Raw genomic sequence first — 19,960 nt, forward strand, 5'->3', positions numbered from 1 at the left:
ACCGCTTTTTCCACCGTCCCTAATGACGCCCGGGGCCGGTAAATTACATCTCCGGCGGCAGCAGACCGCCCTGGACCGCCACAGACCCTCGCTGTGCCCTGGTTTGGACCCGAGCGAATTAGCCGTTCACCCCAGCCCCTTACTAAAGCATCCACAGCCCCGCCAGAGGCCAGTTTGAATCGCCGCGCGCTGAGTTCAGAGGAATGCGGCGTCGCCCGCCCACCGGCACCGCGGCACGCCGCGCCGGTAGAGGTTGGGGGTACGAACCGGGGCTGGGCCGGGTGGGACCGCGTGCAGCGGCCGATTAACAAACACTCGCCGCTGCGGGACACCGCCGGGAGGCTGTTTGTGTGTTTGTGCGTGTGTGCAGCTCCCACCGTCGGCTCGCCAGTCGGCGGGGGCCTTCGAAGGCGACACCCGAAACCGGACGAGGGCGGCGCAGGACCGCCCGGCCGGGGCGCGACGTAAAGGTGGGGAGAGCGTAACGAACCCAGATTGGTCACACTCGCCACCGCCAGCCGCCTCCACCCAGCCAGTTCGCAGGGAGTGGACCCCACGCAGACAATACAGAGACCATTACTCGAGTCATGAAAGCGATATTTTCGTCGGAAACTGTCGGAACGCCACCATCACCACGCAAACAGTCGTGAGAAATTCAGCCAAAGCGAGGCTGGCTGACCTCAGGCTTTCCCAAAAGCTCAGTTACCTACAGAGAAGCGCTATACAACATCATAACGACAAGGTAATGGAGACAGGCTAATCATGACGACAAAATAATAACTACCGCATAATCACCGCTCCCCGCCGCCGACCAGCCGTCGGCTCGGGGGACAGGTCAGCGTCCCCGGGTCACCGGTCGGGTCAGAGGTCACGCCGGACGCCGGGCCGCTCCCACGCGGCGAGTACCCGCCCCCAGAGAGGGTCATTACGCGGTCACGACACCGGCCTCTGTCCCGGCGCTCGTGTGTCCCAGGAGGGGAACAATAGTCTTGTCCGCTACCTGGCCGGGCAGGGCCGGGCGAGTGGAACAAAGCACTGGTGTCTACTAGAGATGCCACAAATTTGCAATTTCATTACCCGCCCCGCCCCGCAGCTACCCCTTGCCCAACCACAACTACCCGCAAGCTGATTTTGGCTGAGCCGAAACCGCAAAAAACCCGCAATTTTAAAAACCTGCTTTTGCAAGAAAAAAAATGCAGCTGGGTCAATGCTAGAGCTATATAACCCTTACTTGCTTCATTGCTGTGCAGAAAAAGAGCCAAACAAATAGTAAGGACTTGAAATTGCTGTTTTGCATAAAAGAATAAAAAAATAAAATTTATAGGTTCTAAAGTCTGACCGCCAAATACCCGCCACACGACAAGTTTTGCTTCTCGAACCCGCCAAAAACCCTGCGGGTTTTGAAAACCCGCAGAAAGCGGGTTCGCGGGTCCAAAAGTGGCATCTCTAGTGTCTACACCTACAATCTACAGCTACAGCATTGGGTGTCTTCTGGTGACCGGCGGACATACCATAGTCCGTGTTCTGTGAGCACCTCTGTGACGTCACTCAGGCATCCGACTGACGTCATACCAGTCGTTTTTGCATTGTCATGGCGCCTTCATAGCTCAATTTGCATACCACAACACCCATGGCGCGTTTGACTCTGGAACTTTCTGCAACATACCGGTCCTCTATGCAGCAGGATAACCCTGTACTACGGCAAACGCGTCCCTCCCTTTTCTGACCGCGAGTTTTTTCTGCTCCCTCTGCATAGTTACGTCACTATCCCGGTTCTTACGACCGAACGTCAGGCCAAGAATGCGGCCTTCTGGTGCGTCCCGCCCCAACGCGGTCACCTTCCTTTACCCAGCGGCACCCCTTTGTGCGGTTCCCCACACCGGCGAGACTGCCAGGAACGAACACCGTCGCCCGCTCCCGACGGTCGACAATGGTGAGGGCTCTCCACTGGAGGACCCACCGAGAACCATCCACTGGAGGACCCTCAGAGGACCCTCTGAGGACCCTCAGTCCAGCGGAGCCGGCATTCCTTCCCGCCAGAAAGTGGCGCGGGAACGGCCGCCGGGAGGAGCGGGCCGCGCGCGGACAATGGAAAATTGAATATTTATCATGGTAGCTGCCAGGAGGAGGAACGAGTTGATAACCGGCGCCGACTGTGAGCGCATTCCATCCGCCTCAGCCGCTTTGGCAGCGTGACTCAACGAGGCACCCGATATAAACTGAATTAATGGAACCGAAATGCCATTGACAACGGGAAAAACGCGGCCGCGCCTCGACAGGTTTTCGGCATGGGCCGTGTTCAGGCCAGCTGCAGTATCTGAGTCGCGCGGCGGTTTTGTTTTGGTGGTACCGTTCATTTGCAGTGTTCAGGACACGGGCAGGCGATGGGTCATCCCACCGACGAAAGAGGGCCGTCCCCGTCTGCCACCGTGCGTTCACTGTCCAGCGTCGAGCCGGTCTGCGGCTGACGGATGGGACCGAATACAAACAAACCCGCCGTCAACCACGGCCCACCACCGCCGCCGCCTCAGACCGCCACCGCGGCCGCCGCCGCCGCTTCAAACGCCACTGCCGGGGGGCACCGCGCCGCAGCACTATGGTTGGAAACGGCCTCACGGATGGCCATGGGCAATTTCGGAATATAGGTATATTTGGGGTGTCATTCGGTTGGAAATTGATGAAATGTTTTGAATTGGGCAGAAAAAAATATTTAGTTGCGCATTTAGTCTTTATTATCGTACGTGGAATCGGGAGTTTCTGATAGTGGCTTTTTGGTGCGCCGTCAAAGGTTTAAACAACCGCGCTGGTGATAGCATGTGGAGTACCTCAATGACGTTGTAAAACTGGATTATTATATATCAAAATAATCCTTGTTATGTTGGCTATCGAGTGGAGTGACTCTTTTTCCCATGCGTGTTCAAAATCAGGAACGGCATTGCATTCTGTTTGCAGTGTCACCACAGCAACATTTGCAAAATTACTTTTATGTTTCATTGGACTTACAAAAAGTTCTCCATCGACCTCCATTGAGCTTTTTGGCAGAATGAATCTCTGTTCAATTCTGCGTAAGGGGAACCTAAAAGCAAACTGCGCACTTGTGCGCAAAATCTTCCGTGAAGCTTCATCTCCCGCGGCGTACCTACCCGTCGCTTCGTTAGCAGCGGGTCGGCTCGTCAGTCGTGCAATCGCTTATCCTAATAAATGATGGTAAGAAGCAGGATTGCGGAGTCGTGGTGGCGCCAAATCCGACTCCGACTACGACTCCGACTCCTGACTTGTTGCCATGACTCCGGGTGACTCTGTCTCCGACTCCGGACCCCTGCCAGTGTTTCGGAGTCGTGATGGAGCTGTTCCGATTCGGACCGACTCCGACTTCCACTGCGGGCTCCTGACCGACCCCGACTCCGACTCCGACTCCTGGCTCGTTGCCACGACTCTGGGCGACTCTGACTCCGACTCCGACTCTGACTCCGACTTTGACTTCGACTCCGCACCCCTCGTAAGAAGTAACTGCTCGCCCCTGCACCTGGAGTATGGATATGGTGCAAATGTGTATGGATATCCTGGAGTATGGATATGGATACCCACTGACAGAACAGACATACAGACATGCTGTAAACGCCATTACACTGCCAATACCATGGCAAATCAAATGGCTATCTATTATTTTTGATCATCGTTCTACATTTTCCAAAATCTTGAACTGAATGTTGGCAATTCCTCGTGACTACTTCACGACCATGATGCATGCATTTCTGAAATTGATCTTTTTTCAACCAACCACGTACTCGTATGATAAAATGAATGTCACCACCGTGTTCTACGCCCAAAAGTACCCCTAAAACATGTGTCATGGGCTGCGAATAGGTACCAGTTTTAATTTTCGGGGTTATGTGCTTACCTGATTGACCTGACTTTGACCCTGGCCTATGTTTGACTGACTCCTACATGGATCTGACACTCTTTTAGCACTTATATGAAGGGTTGTGACAGTTGTGACAGAGTTTATGACGAGAGGCACCGATTGCGAGGTTCTAAAGTCCATGCTACTGAAAGCCCGATTTCAAGTGTTTGACCTGACCTTGACCCGACCTGTGACCTCGAAATTCAACTTTTAAGTATTCATGTGAATCGTCTTGTCGCGTTCTTCTTTCGTTTGCCGCCTCGTGCGTTTCGCTGCGCCTATTTGTTGGCGAGATATCGGCTGGGAGCGTTGAACCTCCCCCCCCCCCCCGGCAAACTGCGGGTGGGGAAATACCCCAGCAACTGCCGGGTTAATCTGACGCATTTTTTTGTCATTTGATCGTCATTTTATTTCTTACTTTTTTGCCCAATCTAAAAAAAAAACATTAATACTTTTTCTTCAAATTTTTGACACTTTATGACCAAACGTAAGACACTGTGCGTCACTACGTTGATATTTCTCGCCCTAAAGCATAACAACAATATCCATTCAGTAATAGCAGTATTCAAAACATGTTCAAAATGCCTCGCGATATCGATAACATTACGAAAGACATAGGCGACTTATAACATACTTGCAATGATGACGTCACACACGCGTGACGTGACGTGACCTCGTCATTTCTGAGTTACTGTATGATGCACGAAAGACACTGGTATACCTATGCAAAGTTTCATCGCAGTCGGTCTACGCATTAACAAGTTATGGGCAAAACATTTTTTCGCGTTGACCCCCGGCCATCCGTGAGGCCGTTTCCAACCATAGTGCGCAGCTTCAAACGTCACCGTATCACACACCGCCACCGCCGCCAGAAACGTTACCGCCGGGGGCACCACCGCCGCAGCCGACCGCCGGCATCTCCGCAGCCACTCCGTCGTTTTATTCCGCCACCCGCGCCACATTCGTCGACAGCCTCCATTAAGCCCGTCTATTGTGGCGTGTGACGGAGGGGTAGGGGGTCGAAAAGGCGCGCTGTCCCGAGTGTCAGGGGCGAGATGGGACGCCGATAATCTGCCCTCCATCACGGCATGTTTTAGCGTGCCACCTCCACCGCCGCCACCACTGCCTCCACCGCTCCCTCCACAATCCAGTGTCGGTCGGGACGGGCGGATATCGCGTTTCCGCTGGCCCCGCTCCAGCAGGCAGGTATGTGGTCGGGTCGGGCCGGGTCGGGCCGGGTCGGGACCGTGCGCCGGCCCGTCGAGCCATCACGCACAGGGACCAAAGAACGCCGCAGACGTGGCTGACGTGCGCAGCGCGAGCTACATTCGCGACCTGCGGCGTGACCTTCAACCGGACCTTGCAGACGACGATGGAACGCGAACGCTGTGTGCGCGCGTTACTGAGAGTGACCGAATACCGGCAGACGGTCCGTAGACACGCTGAATTTTAACGAATACCTGATACGGCATTGCTGTGGGAGCTGCCGGTCATGGAATGCGGGAAGCTTAATAAAATCGATTAAGCTTGAGTCTGAGTATGAATTCGAAATACCAGCTTTGGACTTGCGTTCCTGCTTCAATCCAGACGCGTGCCGTCAAATAAGACGCATCGATATCAGAGTTTGAGGCTCTGTTTCACCGCAATCCTCTGCCGTCTCCGTCAACATGATGGAACTGCTTCAACAGGCCATGGTGACCACAGAATTCACCTACCCAGACTACTAAGCAGTCTTCTGAAGGCATACTAACTACTGAACTGGCCTGGGGCAGCGCACACGACGATTGCGGTAACACAATGCGGCCAGGGACACTAAGGCTACAAGGTGATTTCCCACGGAAAAGGCAACAGATGCTACCCTCAACAGCATAATGAATGTTTCCACATCTTCGGTGGAGATATGAACTAATCTGTATCATCCATGGTCACTTGAACCATAAAAATACCACAGGATTATCGACCATCTCGACTTGAGCCTTCGAGTGCAAACAACGGCGTAGGATTTGACACTGAACTGAAGAGAAGGGAAGAGTGGTGTGACCTGTGACTGACCTCGCTGGAGCGGATGATGATCCTGTAGCAGGGGTAGACGGCCGGCTGGGCGCCCCTCTCCGCGGGCCGACCCTCCAGCTGGTCCCTTCTGACACTGACGGCCACCGGGCCCAGGACATCATCGGTGCCCACCCAGTTCTCATGTTCTGTGGAAACAGAGACACACACCAGTCAGAACAAATACCACATACACTGGTAACAGTCAGATAACAAACGCAGACACATAGACAGCTGCAGCGTCCAGAGCCGCACACAGATACCACACACCGATAACCACTCGAACAAATACTAGCTTATTTGGGCAGCTGTGAAACGAATTGGCTCCGTCTGTATACGGCATTATCCAATCAGCTCGCGCGTGCTATCTGAGAGCTGCACGTGGCGTTATCAGACCACTCGGGAACAACTCCGAAACACCGGGACACATGATGTCGGATCAAGGAGGAGAACTGTGGGATGATGATTAGAGAACGGTGGCATGATCGAGGTTCGAGTGGGGTGATACGGGAATGACAAGGGGGACGGGAACGCCCACCCCGAGCTGCCCGAAACTAGGACAGTTCGGTGACCCGAGCGAGCAAGGCGATCGATAGCCGCCCGGGCCATCCAGCCGACACTGGTCCAGCCAGCCAGCCACCGCTCCAACGAGACCACGCTGGAACAGGGATTCGCAGCCCCAAGACAGACAGTTGGCCCAGCCGGGAGGGAGGCCCGCTTCCACCCCTCCCCCGCAAGCAGTTTCCACAACGCCCCGCCCCAGTCCCAGGCTGGGTGTCACCCGACGGCTGAGGCAGCCCGATCGATCCCCGCTCTCAAACTTCAAACAAAGCAGCTTCGGACAACCAACATGCCAGTCTTTGGCTTGTGCGGCAGGGAGGCGACAGCTATGACATCGTGGGGTCTCAAGACGTTGCGTGGGGGCGCGCGAGGCTGGGTGGTTCGTGCGGGGCCGGTGAACGGTACGCTGTTGAAATGGATGCTCGATTGGAGGCTGAATTGAACCGTCAAAACACTCCCAGGTTGATCGGTGAGATTGACGGCTCGCATGCGGCTGACCGTAACAAACGTCAGCATTGGCAATATCTTGATAAACTGGGCAGGTGCAGCGAAAGTACCGAACTGTGCGACCACTCTGATTGCTTATAATGATTGGACCAAACATAAATTTCACACAGGTTATCACACATCAGTTCATTGACAAACTGATTCCAAACAGTCACAACACATATTATAGCGAAACGAACCCTCTTCCGAAGCTAAGTGAGTCACTCAGCTTATTTTTCCTCCATAACGGCACATACTACCCCGACGAGCATTCCTTTCTGGAAATTATTCCTTCCTCTCTCAATGTTTCTAAGTTGAACCAGAAACATCTGGTCCCACTGCCTTTCGCCACAACCGTCGTCCCGTTCGCCTCCTTTGCACTGTGCCGGTGCATTTGTACGCCGAGGAACCGTTAGCCGTTCATTCCCGACTGTCCTGTACGCTGTTCCGTGTGCCCTGTGTGCTTATTTGTCCTTGTTTGCACGCCGGGCCCGGCTGCCAGCTGACATGCACGTGGTGGGCTCACAGCCGGTCCGGCCGGCCGGCAGCGTGGCACGCCGCCGGCGCCACCGCCTGTCATGCAACGCCACATTAGTGGGACTGAGTCAGCGGCGAGCTCGCTCGCCATCGCCACTGTTGAGCGCCGCCAGAATCGCCATCGACCCACAGAGTCACAAAATGGGCCGGATCCAGTGCTGGAAATGAGGCCGCTTTCTGGTCCCGGCGTTTTATTCTCCTCGCAGGTTAATCCCGTCCAGCGTTTAGCCTTTCGGGACCCACTCAGGGTCGCGGTTGTTTTTGCCGCTCGCCCTAGTCGAGATGCAAAGTTAATAGTCACACGAAGCTTATTTAGGGCCAACCAAACCAGTCTAGTCTGGAGTTACTGTTAAATGTATGCATATAGATGAAAGTAAAAGGTTTTGTAGAATCGATTAATTTCGAAGTCGTATATTCAGAGGCCCCAAATAAACTTCGTGCGACTATCAACTTTGCATCTCGAATGGGCCGAGCGGCGAAAACAACCGCGGCTCTGAGAGGGTCCCGAAAGGCTAAGCGCTAGACGGGGCTAACTCACCCGGAGAATAAAACGCCGGGACCAGAAAGCGACCTCATTTCCAGCACTGGCCGGATCATTACTCAAATCAACATCGCTGACTTCCAGCCGCGTCGGTTGAGCCGACGTCATCGTCGTTGTCGTCATCGGTGTCGACGCGGCGGCGCCAGTCAGACCGCGGAGCCGCTCTTATTCTGACACGGACATGGCACTGGCGGCAGCGCTCTCAAAACACGCCTGTTCTGTCTGAGCGCGCCGCGCTGCTGCCAGGCACCGGGTCCGGCCGGCCGCCGACCCCGCGCCGCCGGGGTCACAAGGTCACGGCTCGGGAGCCGCGGCCCCGGGGCGACCGCGGAGGTAGGTGGTCCCCAGAGACGGAGAGTGGTGGAGTGTTTGGATACGGAACTGAATATAGCATGCATCGCGGGGGCATACACTGACAAGCAATGGATGCAGAAAGTATCAATGAATAATGTAACGTATGAGCGCGTTAGGAGATAACGTTGCAACAAATATAGCTTGATATGAGTCGGGTTAGGAAATTACGCGTAATAGTGAACACTGAGCACAAATCCAAATCTAATGAGCAGAATGCAAACTTTTCACATAACATCCTAAACACAAGCCGCGCAATAAACCCGCATACATTTTACTTTTGATAGACATCTTCATATGCCATACCAAGGATTAGCATGCATTTTGCGGGCGGGTTTGCCCAAATACCATGCCCACAACTGGTTTTTCGACCCTGACCGGCCACGTTTCGTGTCGACGGTGCGTGCGTCGGACAGTGGGCACCTCCCAGTCTCGGCACCGCAAGTCGTACCCACAGGGTGGCTGCTACATGCAGCTATGCGGCTGCATAGCCCGCAATGGCTTCCAAAAGTGGCGGCTTATGGCGGTCGAAGTCATGTGGCTTGCGACTTCTATACACCCTGGCTTGCGACACTCCAGCCTTCTGCTATGTGGCAGCTGGTCCGAAACCTGCAGCTCCGTGCCGTCCTGGCCCGCAGCTCAATGTTTACCCGACCCGGCCCGTCCGCCGGTAATGGGGCGGACCGACCGGAGACGTCCCGTCTCAGAGATCAGCTGCTACAGCCGGAAGTACGGTCCAACCCGCCGCGCCGACTGGTGCGCAGAGGAAACCGAACCCACCGAGCCCTGGCCGCCCAGTCCTGGTCGCCGAGCCCTGCTCCATCTGGGTCGGCCGACCCTCGCTGAAGGCCGTTATTCAGATCAGAGTTCATCTCCATGCCGACGACAAATGACTGGCGGAGCTGAGAGCGGAGGGTCGGAACTCGGAGCGGTCCAGAGCCCAGCTGGATGAATTCACAACCCCCGGGTCCGCCTCTGAATTCGAATCTGTTCTCCCGTCGGACAGCGAGCGACGGAATCTGCCCCGCAGGCCGGCGGCGGGGATTGAGCGAGTCAGAGCGCTCGCCGCCCTGGGACTCGTTCAGACGATTATCCCAAGGAATTCCTGCGCGCCGTCTAACCCGCTCCAAGCGGCGGCGGTCCCTGTGATCTCGCTGCCGGGTGAGGCCGAGTGTGTCGACGACAGCCGCGGGGCCGGCGGCACATGTTGTCAACAGCAGCGGCGGCGGCGTGGCGGCCGGCCCGGGGGTCGGGCCAGGTCACCGGTTATGGCCGACCCACGGCTGGCGGTTACGACCGGCTAATGAAGCCAGCCCGCCGACGGGGAAGTGGCGTCAGGATAAATCACGACACGGGGCCGGTCGACAATCTGGGTCGGCGGCCGGCCGGCCGGCCCGGGTCACCGAGGTCAGGTCAGCCGTCCGCAGCGGCGCCCGCCGGCACAGGAGGCGGCTCGTTTGCCTGCGGCCGTCCAAAGCGCCGCGGGCTGACCCCGGGGTCACCAACGGACGTCCTGCGCGCGCGCGCGCCGCGTCCTTCCTCGGCGGCGCAGGAAGCGGTCCGCCACAGCCGCCGGAAGCGGCCACAAAGAACGAGTTGGCGCCGCTCAGAGCAGCTAATGCGCCACGGAAGGCGGCGCGATTAACATAGAAAAGAAACGTCGCCAACGACCGACTTAGCCGTGTCCTCGAAATGAAACGGGCTCTCACACATTAAAACGGCGTCACGATGCCGGGTCAGAGGTTATAAAAGGAGCGCAACAGCATGTGTCACATTGTCCTCGGATGTGGGGTGGCTCGTAATGAATGGGCTCACTGTAGTGAAAAGTTCACCCGGCTGAGCCTAGCGCGGGACAACGATTCACCGCGTGAGGTAGTCACTGCACTCTCATTGCAGCGTGTGTGCTGCGCGCTGCCAACGCTCCAACTCATCGACTCCATTGCTACCGCTGAATAACTGGGCGTGGCTTGACACCCGGGGGCACACCCCGGAAGTGGCACACTGCGGGGGGGGGGGTGACGGACGAAGTGATGGACCGGGTGACCGTGGCAGCGAGAGGGGGACCGGCAGCCCCGCCTAGCATTATACCCGGTCGATGGATGGCAGTGCCGTCACACAAAGGCCGGCGGTGTGGTGCCGAGCCCCAGCGCTGATCCGGGCCCCCCATGTGCCGTCACGTTTGGCACAGTCGGACATGGCCGGCGAACGATGGCGCTGCGCACACGGCACGTGCCACTGCCTCAACAGCTGGTGATCAGCCGAAGCACCGACACACGGACCATAGAGGCGCAGGGAAAATCATGCGGGCCCACAGCCGCCGCCAACGCCTCTAATGCGACCGCAGACGCATAAACACAAAGGCAGGAGCAGCCGCAGCGAACCGGTAAATAAGCCGAAGAAGAAGCGGAGCTGGTACGCAGAAGCGACCCTGCAGGAGAGCGCGATACACGCAGGACAAAAACGTCCCCCGCGGAGCGCTTGTCTATCTCGCGCCGTTCCTAGCGCGCGCGCGCGCGCGCGTTTCTGTCGACAGCTGAGCGAGCGCGGGTGAAAAAGGCGCGCCGGCTGGGTGCGCGGGAGACGGCAGACCGGGCACGAGGATCAGGAATGCGGCGTGGCGCCCGCATTCAGCCGCCCGCACCGCGGCACCGGCTGGCTGCGACCGAAATACAGCTGAGCACGTGGTGGGGCTGGGAGCCAGGAGAGAGGTATGGGGAACAGCTGACAGACCGGACTGCATGTACCCAGCGAACGGAGACAACCGCTTCCAGCAGACGAGCTAAGCGCAACTCTGTGAAGTTTTGCCAGAAAGTCGTGAAGATGCGCTTCCGAGAAGCGACGAGTTCTGGCCACATTCAAAGCCGACTGGGTCCGTGAAATGTCAGCGGTAATGATGCTCTCACGCTACTGGTGGTGACCCTGGCCCCGGAGTTCCCACGTGTTCCCGAGTCAATGACGGTGGGGTGCCGGGGAACATGCGACTTCCTGGCGCCGCAGTAAGTGACAGGAAACAGCAAACAAAGAGCGAAGGCGGCTAAAAAGAAGATAAGGAATCCCGAAAACAATACCATTTGTTAGGATACTAAAGATACTTGTGTGGAACAACAAAAGAACGACCAAGAACAGGGACGAGCTTTTAGCGAAGCATCAATAGGAAAAGGAGCATAGTGCCAAATAGTTCGTGGTTCGTTGCTCCTCCAATACAAGGAACACGCTGACGTCCACTGGTGTGGAGGTTGCCATAACACCGTCATCATTTTCACCATAAAAGACATCCTCAATTCCTCGCCACCGCCACAATCACCAAGCAGCGGCGGCGGCAGGACGTGCTCGGCAGAGTGGCGAGAGCAGGTGCCGTGCTCTCGGCCGTCCATCAGACCTCCATCCATCCTCCCCCTTCTCCTCCACATCCCACTACTTCCTCACCCTTCCCGTCGGCCGCGTGTCCCTGGAGAGCGCTGCCAAAGACAGGCGGGAGGGGGCGGGGCAGACGAGAGAAGGCGAGTGTTAGGCGGGAGGAAGCGACGGGAGGTGGGTAGTTGGCGGGTACATGTAAGAAGCAGACTGGCAAACGGCGGCAGCTCAGAGCCCCAGAGACAGGTGCGAAGGCCCGTCTGCTCGCGGCTCGCTTTGAGCGAGGCAGCGAACGACTCTCGATCCCCGTTAGTTGCATGCACCCGTCAAGTGATGTCTGTAGTGACGGACAGTCGCCGATGGTTCCGTGTGTACTGAGCAGTGTGCAGTAGTCCTGCCTGTTCCTTCCCCAAAAAAACACACCATTTACAGACCCTCACCCACCGACACATCGCCCCCACACGACTCTCAGCATGGGCGCCGGCGGGCACGGACCTGACATGCAGCCCACGGCATCCAGACCTGTCTGTGTGCCCGTCAGACTCACTGTCTGTCTGTCTAGCGAGCTGGCTGGACGGCTGACTGACAGACTGACAAGGCACACACACCAGTCGGCGACTGAGCATACAGCAGCGAAGGCCGCCGCTTTTTCTCGGCAGGTCAACACTCCAGCTGTCGTTCTGGCTGGATAATAAGATGGTAATCACTCCTGACCTCTGTTCAGAGACCGCCCCTGTCGTCGCAGCCCTGCCCTATGCTGTCTCCGGCGACCGCACTGGTGAGGTGCCCCCAGGCGCACATCCCTCCAGGCAGTACCACCCGCGGCCCGATGACAGATGCCGGCCCACAGCCGCCTCGATGACGGCACTGATGACGCTCGCCTGATGACGGCCGGCGGCGGGCCGATGGCCGCAAAAACGCCCCCTCCCGCCCTGGCGGCGGATGGCAGGCCTCTCAGCCGTCGTGCAGCCGCCGAGGTTCTCACACACCCGGCACGACCCGGTCAAAAAACGATCCGCTTTGTGCGGCTGCAGTGCTCCAGGCTGGAGCGCTGGCCAGGTAGCTAGCCGGTCTTTTAGCCCGGTGGTCTGCTCTCGTGGAGGGGAGGGGGACGGGGTAACACCACGGTCACGAGCTGACCCGCGGTCTCTCACGCAGCCGGCGAGCGATCACAGCAGCACCGGATGGCCCTGAACCATTCATCGACTGATCGCTGTAGGGATTAGAGGCTGCACTGGACTCGGGCGCCGTTCACAAAGGATGAAATGTGTCATCCTTGCTGCTACATGGACGATGGACATATTCATGCACCTCCTAATTGCACAATCATTACTGTTACTAAGCGGGTTGAAGGCTTTGGTTCTTGATTAATCTTACATAAGCCTCAGTCTTGTTTACCACATTACTACCTTGAATGCTACTGAAGTTGTGAATCGAAATCCGCATTCATGCACCAAAGTTCAACCAGGCAAGCAGTTTCTCAGGGAAACTGAGAACCAAACAAAAACAATTATAACAACGGAAAATACCGAGCGATAGCTGTGTGCCCATCTTCAACGCCAGCCACAAAGCTGCGGTTGCCTGCATTATTCCCCATTCAATCGACCGGAAGGCAGTCGACTGTTGCACCACCGCTGGCGTCCCTTTCACTGCCGTCCGCCGGAAACCGTCTATGGGAGAGTTCGCACGAACCAGAAAAACGCGCAGGAAAACAGGGCGACGTGCATCGCCTGCAATCAGCCGTCATAAATCGTCCGGCCGACTGCCACCGCCGGCTACCAGCTGGCCAGCTTTCAGGCCGCTCGTTACACCGGCGGGCAATCACGAAACACGGACTGACTGACGGGGCACATTGGCACTTTGCACCACCTGGAATACCTGCAACTAAACTTATCCTTATCTGCAACTAAAGTTATCCTTATCTGCAGCGGTGAGTCTGCCCCCGGGCTCCCTCCGACTGTCATAGACGTAGGCTGTTAGCTGCAGTTTTTTTTAGTCACAGCTCCCGTACACCCTCAGGGAAAGCCGATTCGGACCACGTCAGACCAGTCGACTAGCGGAACTTTCCTCGATCGCCTCCAACATCTCATTCTCTCCCGGTGTCTGCGCGCACGCCCCATATCCGGCGGGAGGGGGATAACAGCACCCTGGGTGCACGGCACGCCCCAGTGCAGGGGTGCACGGTTCTCACGAACGCCTTCAGAGCACGCCGCACGCAGCAGCGGCGCACGCGAGGAGGCGAGACGGTGAGACAGTGAGGAAACAATGGGCCAAACAGACGCGAGCACGCACTGTGAGCGGTGCACGCACGGTGGGGCTATTGGCAGGGAAAGACAGAGACACGGCATCATCCGCTATCACAGCGCTCACCCCGCCAGCATCTTTTCACCCACCTTTGCCGTAGAAGAAGTCTTTGTAGTAGTAGCTGCCGAGTGAGCAGCTCTCGGGACTAGCAGCGGTCCGGCGGAACGGGCAGACGTGCGCTGGCCAGTGGCTCATACCGCGCGGTTTCTCGAGCACCGAGAGCCCACAGGCGGCCGCCGGGCGGTGGAGCAGGGGCTCGGCGCCGGCGGGCGGCCGGCGGGTCCGAGCCGCCCCCGCCCCCGCCCAGCTGCCGCCCACGTTCACCGCCCGATCCAGCTCGCCGCCGGTCTCATTACGGAAAAACGGACAACTGTGGGCAGGGGGGGTTCACGGGTCAGTCACGGTCGAGGAGCAAAGACAAACGCCACCCCGTGAAATGGGACGGCTAAGGTGTAAGCACACACATACACAATGGTAGCTTAGCATATCTAGAACAAAACAGCGCGAGGTAAATCCAACATTTCCGCCGAATAAATGGTGTGATGTCGGCATTGTAACAATTTTCCAGAAGCTAAGCCGTCCAGCCTTATCAAGATATTAACCTTTGTTCTGCGGTGCTGCTATGTACCCGCACCACACCCTCAAGGCAGCACCTGCCGTTCCTGGGGTAATTACTGTCTTGATAAAACGCTGCAGACGCCAAAAATGGCGGCGCCACTGCGCGAGAATGCCATACAAGTCACACCGAGCCACGATTACAGGTGCAAAAGCGTGCAGAGCGAGCTCGGTAGGCGTGGGCTCTACGGGATAAGCCTGCCGCCACAAACTAGACGGAGATGAATCATCGTCTCTGAGCTGCGGTTTGGAGGTACTTTTTTCTCGTAGGTATGTTGCAGCTGATGTAGATTATCGCGGTATTGTGGCGGCATATTGAAGCAAAATAGAAAGCAAAACAAATGAGCGTTTTCGCAAAGTTGATTAAATTCGTGTTCCTCATCAGGCGAAGAAGTTGCATCTTAAGAAAAAATGACATAGCGTAAGCATAAAGACAAAAAAGAAAAGAAAACATAAGTCGAAGCTCAACTTCAAATTTACCACTGCCTTCATTGCCCCAGCCAGTGACTATTCGACTGTCACCAACTATTCGTCCCACATCCGCACCAAGCTCCCGTCCTCACCTGAGCACCAGGTCGTTGCTGCGTCCATCGCCCGTCTCCAGGTCATCGGCGCTCGACTCGGCGGCGGCGGCGGCGGCAGCCTCACCGGCAGCGGCTGCCGCGCTGGCGCCCGTCGCCGTGTTCCTCCTCTTAGCCAGCTGCGAGCGCTGTTGCTGTGCCGCCGACAGGCTGGCCTGTAGGCTCTGGCAGTCGTAGTGGACGAGCGCGCGCCGTCTGCGCCGCTCCTCTAACCGCGCCTCTCCGTCCAGGGAGTCAGACGAGCGACTGGTCTCCGGCTCAGCGCGCGCGCCGCCGCCGCGCAGCTTCCGGAAGAGCGACGGCTCGGCGGTCTTGCGGCTGCCGCGCCGGTCTCGATCCCAGAGCCGCTGCAGGCGCGACTTGAGCCGCGGGCTGGCGTCTGAGCCGGTGGCGGAGCCGGCACGCGGCGCGCCCAGGCCCGGCGCATCGCCGCCGCCGGCCATCACGTCGATGGAGCCGTGGGAGCCGAACTCGCGGCGCAGTCCGCCGCCGGGTGACGTTTCCAGCTCGAGTGACGAGCTGCTCCGATAGAGCGGGCCCATGCCTACTGTGGAGACAGCGGCCGGCGGCGCGCCGGAGCCCTCGCGGAGACTCCGCGGCCCGCCGTGCTGCGCTAGCACCCGCTCGCGGTGGCGCGGGTACAGGCGCTCGTTGTAGCTGGAGCGGAGACTGGACGGACCGAAGGCGGGCGGGCGAGCAGCGCTGGCGCCGTTGGTGTAGCTCTGTAGGCGGGTCTGGACGTAGGCCCGCTCCCGGGTCGTGTGGAGCCGTCCGGCGGCCGGCACCGGCGCCGGAGGGGGCATCACAGCACCCTCCATGGCGATAGGAGGTCACTGAGGTCGCACAGGAGCCGAGTGAGCCATCAGACGCCGACCTGAAACAGCAGGGACGAGGGAGTTAGCCGGGCAGGAACCCTGGTCTGTGGGACACGCTTCAACACTGACGGTGATTGACAACGAACGCGTGTCGACGAGCCATAGCCACGGTGTCAGTGACCCAACAGGTGGATATTACCCATCCAAGTCAGGCATACAACTTCCGATACACGATAATCACTAAAATAGCCACCGAACCACAACCCAGTGATCAGTCATGCGTGAGCATCGCACAGCTCACGACCAATTTAAAGACGCAAACGCCGCCGCGGGCGGCAATTAGGTGTAATTCTAGGCTTCCATTTCATCACTTCCACCAGGTTATTTGTTATCAGCCAGGCGCAGGTCCGCTGAATCAATGCGCGATGACGCGTAACGCCGACATCGATGAGGTCGGCGATACGGCGTGTCTCGGGACGGGCGCGGCGGCGCGCTCAGCGTCAGAGTCTATCAGAGCCGCACTCTATCCGAGCGGTGGGCTGCCATCTGATAACGGGGCCATGACGTATCGGCACGCGACACCACGGGACCACCCACTCCCTCAGACAGCGGCAGACGCTAACAAGCCTTCCGCCACAGCCGCGCCCGTCCGGAACGGGCCCATAGACGGCGTTACTGGCGGATCGCCAGACATGAGGGAAAAGAGACCGCTGGCTTGCGGAAAATGATATTTCAATCAAGATATGAACGGCATTACCTACGAGCAGTTGAGATATCCGTGTGAAATTTCCGAGTTTCTGAGCTCACAATAATACATTCCAGTCATTGGCATGGGATATTTTCCTGTATGACATCGATAAGAGAGTTACATACGCATAATAACTACATTTGTTTTTGACAATGTGGTAAAAAAGACCATAGAACAATGCCTACATCCAGCAACACAATATACGCTTATGAACACTAACAAATGCATGGCACCGGAGGAGCTACGAATGCATCACTCCAAGTGCAGACGACCAAGAAAGTAGTGGCCATTGGACACCAGAGACAGAGTTTGGGTGACCCAGTGTTGTGCCCCGCTGTCACAAGTGGTCAGCAGATGCCGCGATAAGAGCAGAGAGGGCAGGGACGCGCGCGGAGGGGAGAGGGGAGCGCCGGGCAGAGTCGGGGAACCGTCCGGGGAGCGCTGGGCAGAGCCGGGGAGCCGCCCGGTCGCATTACGGCGTCACGCCAAGGAGGACCCGTCCGACGTCAAGGTCAGGGCGTCTCGATGCGTGACGGGCCACCATCAGCCGTCACCGGGCGCTCATTACCTTCCCGGCCAGCCGGAGCATCCTCCAGGCTCGGCACACAGAACACAGCAGAACGAGCCCAGCGTCCATAAGAACGAACCAAACCTAACAACCAGTCTGGACCCGTGCCCAGCATCCGCACCCGCATAGTCTGGTAATCCGCAGCCCGCATAAAAAGCCTGCATCCAATACGAATACCAAACCCACAACGTTCAACAGAACGCACAACAGTGTATACCGCATGTATACCGCATACTCTGCGCAACCATCAGGGAAATCCAGACAAGAGCACAAGCACAACAATCTGCGCCCCGCACCCAGCGCACATGTCCGACGGTCCGCAGCACACCCGCACCCAGCCCTAACAGCCCGCGCCCTCGGTCGGTGCACTCGACCAACAAAATTACACACCAATTAGCATAAACAGGATGGGCATGGGCGGCACCCACGCGGACAGGGAGGGTCACGAGAGGGGGGGGGGAGATTAGCTCCACGCCGCCTGAGCTCGTGAAGGTCCAGACCAAGCATCATTGGGTTAGGGCAGAGCCGTGCACGACCTAACGTTGCGCTCACTAGAGCTAGGTTAGTTATAGCCACACCCCTCTCCCTGAGGGGCGGGGAGAGGTCAGATGACGACACGCACCAGCGTCCAGCACTGCCGGTCGAGTGCTCTGGTGCCAGGGTCACGCCATGTATCGCCCTCATCAGGAGGTCACGACAGAGCGACACACGAGACGAGGAGAGGTTATCGTGACACAGATCACGATAGCGCTCCGTCTGAGAGGCTAGGCCAGGTCGGCAGAGCGCAGAGAGCAGCACAACAGCCGGAATAAACCGGCAGTACTGACACATTTAGCCTTGACAATGCATGGCCAACAGAGCACGGTGCAAAGTTCACGAAGCATAAAATCGGGGCGAAGAAAACAGAGCATTGACGCATGAACCAGCAACCTTTGCGTCGCAAGTCGAGTACTAGGCAGCTTACGAACGGTGACGATATACACCACTACACCAATGACGACAGTGTTCACATCAGTGACGTCACGGTGGGCTGAACAGTACCGTGACGTCACTGGGTCTGACTCAGATCGGCGCGGTGGGACGGCTGCCCGCCGAAGCTGCAGGTAGAAGCCGCACGTCACGGACCACGGGGCGCTTTGTGTCTCCGAGACCACAGAGTGGGGATTAGGCGGCCAATCGCGAGCCCACGGCGGTATTAGAGCGGTCAGAGGCGGATTGGCGACCACAACAGTGACGCACCAGCCGCCTTCTGGACCGAGTGTGACGTCAGAGGACACGCATATTGGCTCTACTGCACTGATACGACTTCGGACCAAGCACGACGTCGGACGGCCCGAGCGCTGCCGGGGGAGGTAGCAGAAAACGGTGGCGTCGCTCGGTTAAAAACGAACAAAGATAACGAAATCATACCGCTGATACGTGAGGCAGTACAATTCTACGGAGCCAAACAAGGTAAAATTAGCGACTTATCACCCCGACACGGTAGTCTCAGTAAGCCCTCCAACCTTGACGGGAAGGCCAGGCCGTGCAGACGTATTTACCGCTCCAACCGTCACGCACCGGCTTCTCGACTCAGCCTACCGACACGCACCATGCATCTCCATCCTGGCCGAGAGGCGGTTCCATCATAAAACATCCACAGCCGGGCGAACTGGCAGCCTGACAAATGTCGTGCCGTTGGGGTATGTAATAAACTTCACCGATGGTGAAACAGCGGACGGCATCCCACGGGTAAAGCGGCATCACACCGCACTCGAACCGCGGGCAGGCAGTGGCACTCAGTCCCCGAATCGTGAGACTGAGTTGACGGCATCGTGTGCCATTATTCAAGCCGGGGCAATAAGAAAAGCGCACTGGCGCGGCGATGGCGCAGGTGTGGCGATCAGTGGCGCAGCTGTGGTCTCTGTCAAGTTCAGTCGTGAGTGCTCGACTCGCTGTCCTATACCAATCGAGCGCCTCGAGGAGGCAGGTGCGACAGCGGACACCTGTCTCTGTGGGAACCACGACGGACGGCAACCACCCTCCGCGAGCGAGGGAAGATTTGAGGAGCTCAGGGCCAATTCGGCAGTTAGGTGAACCCGGAGCTATCATATGGAGACGTAAAGCCTGTTGCACGGGTGGCTGATGTTTGAGGGCAATCAGTGCTTCATTGTTGGACCAGGACCCGGATGTTTGCTGAAAAGCAAACATGTCTAACAGCTCCAGCTTGCCACATCACAACTGACGCCCTGTCGTTCCCCATTCCCGTCCCGTCTCGCTGTCTCCGGGTGGCAGGAGCAAGGATGAACAGCGGGCGGGGGCGGGGGCGGTGGAGGCTGTCCTCAGCCGTTCCGTCTCCGTCGGGTCCCGGTCCGCCGGCCCGTCGAAGGATGGCCGCCGGTCCTATCACTCATCCCGCGCGCCCCACCGAACGGCGGCGGACTATTTCCGCCGCGTATAAATATTGATGGCGCGCCGCGGCGCGGCAGATCCGGCGCAGTAAACAGTGCCGCGCCATCGCCGCCCCCGCGCCGCGAGCGCCGCAGTTTGATACGGCGCACCGCGCG

The 19,960-nt window shown here is 57.8% G+C and overlaps 1 protein-coding gene across 1 annotated transcript in view; it reads right to left on the reverse strand.

The window, feature by feature from the left end:
* The window catches only part of LOC122369670 (signal-induced proliferation-associated 1-like protein 2), an 88,165-nt gene that overhangs the window by 44,067 nt on the left and 24,138 nt on the right, over nt 1-19,960 (reverse strand). Inside the window, exons 2-4 of the mRNA XM_043344576.1 lie at nt 15,266-16,157; nt 14,177-14,457; nt 5,957-6,102 (exon numbers count right to left, since the gene is read on the reverse strand). Of these exons, the coding sequence (XP_043200511.1) occupies nt 5,957-6,102; nt 14,177-14,457; nt 15,266-16,101 (1,263 nt within the window). The 5' untranslated portion in view covers nt 16,102-16,157. The remainder of the gene's footprint in view (nt 1-5,956; nt 6,103-14,176; nt 14,458-15,265; nt 16,158-19,960) is intronic.

This window comes from Amphibalanus amphitrite, unplaced genomic scaffold, assembly GCF_019059575.1.
Source record: "Amphibalanus amphitrite isolate SeventyFive unplaced genomic scaffold, NRLGWU_Aamphi_draft 001060F_arrow, whole genome shotgun sequence".
In the NCBI taxonomy this organism is placed as follows: Eukaryota; Metazoa; Arthropoda; class Thecostraca; order Balanomorpha; family Balanidae; genus Amphibalanus; species Amphibalanus amphitrite.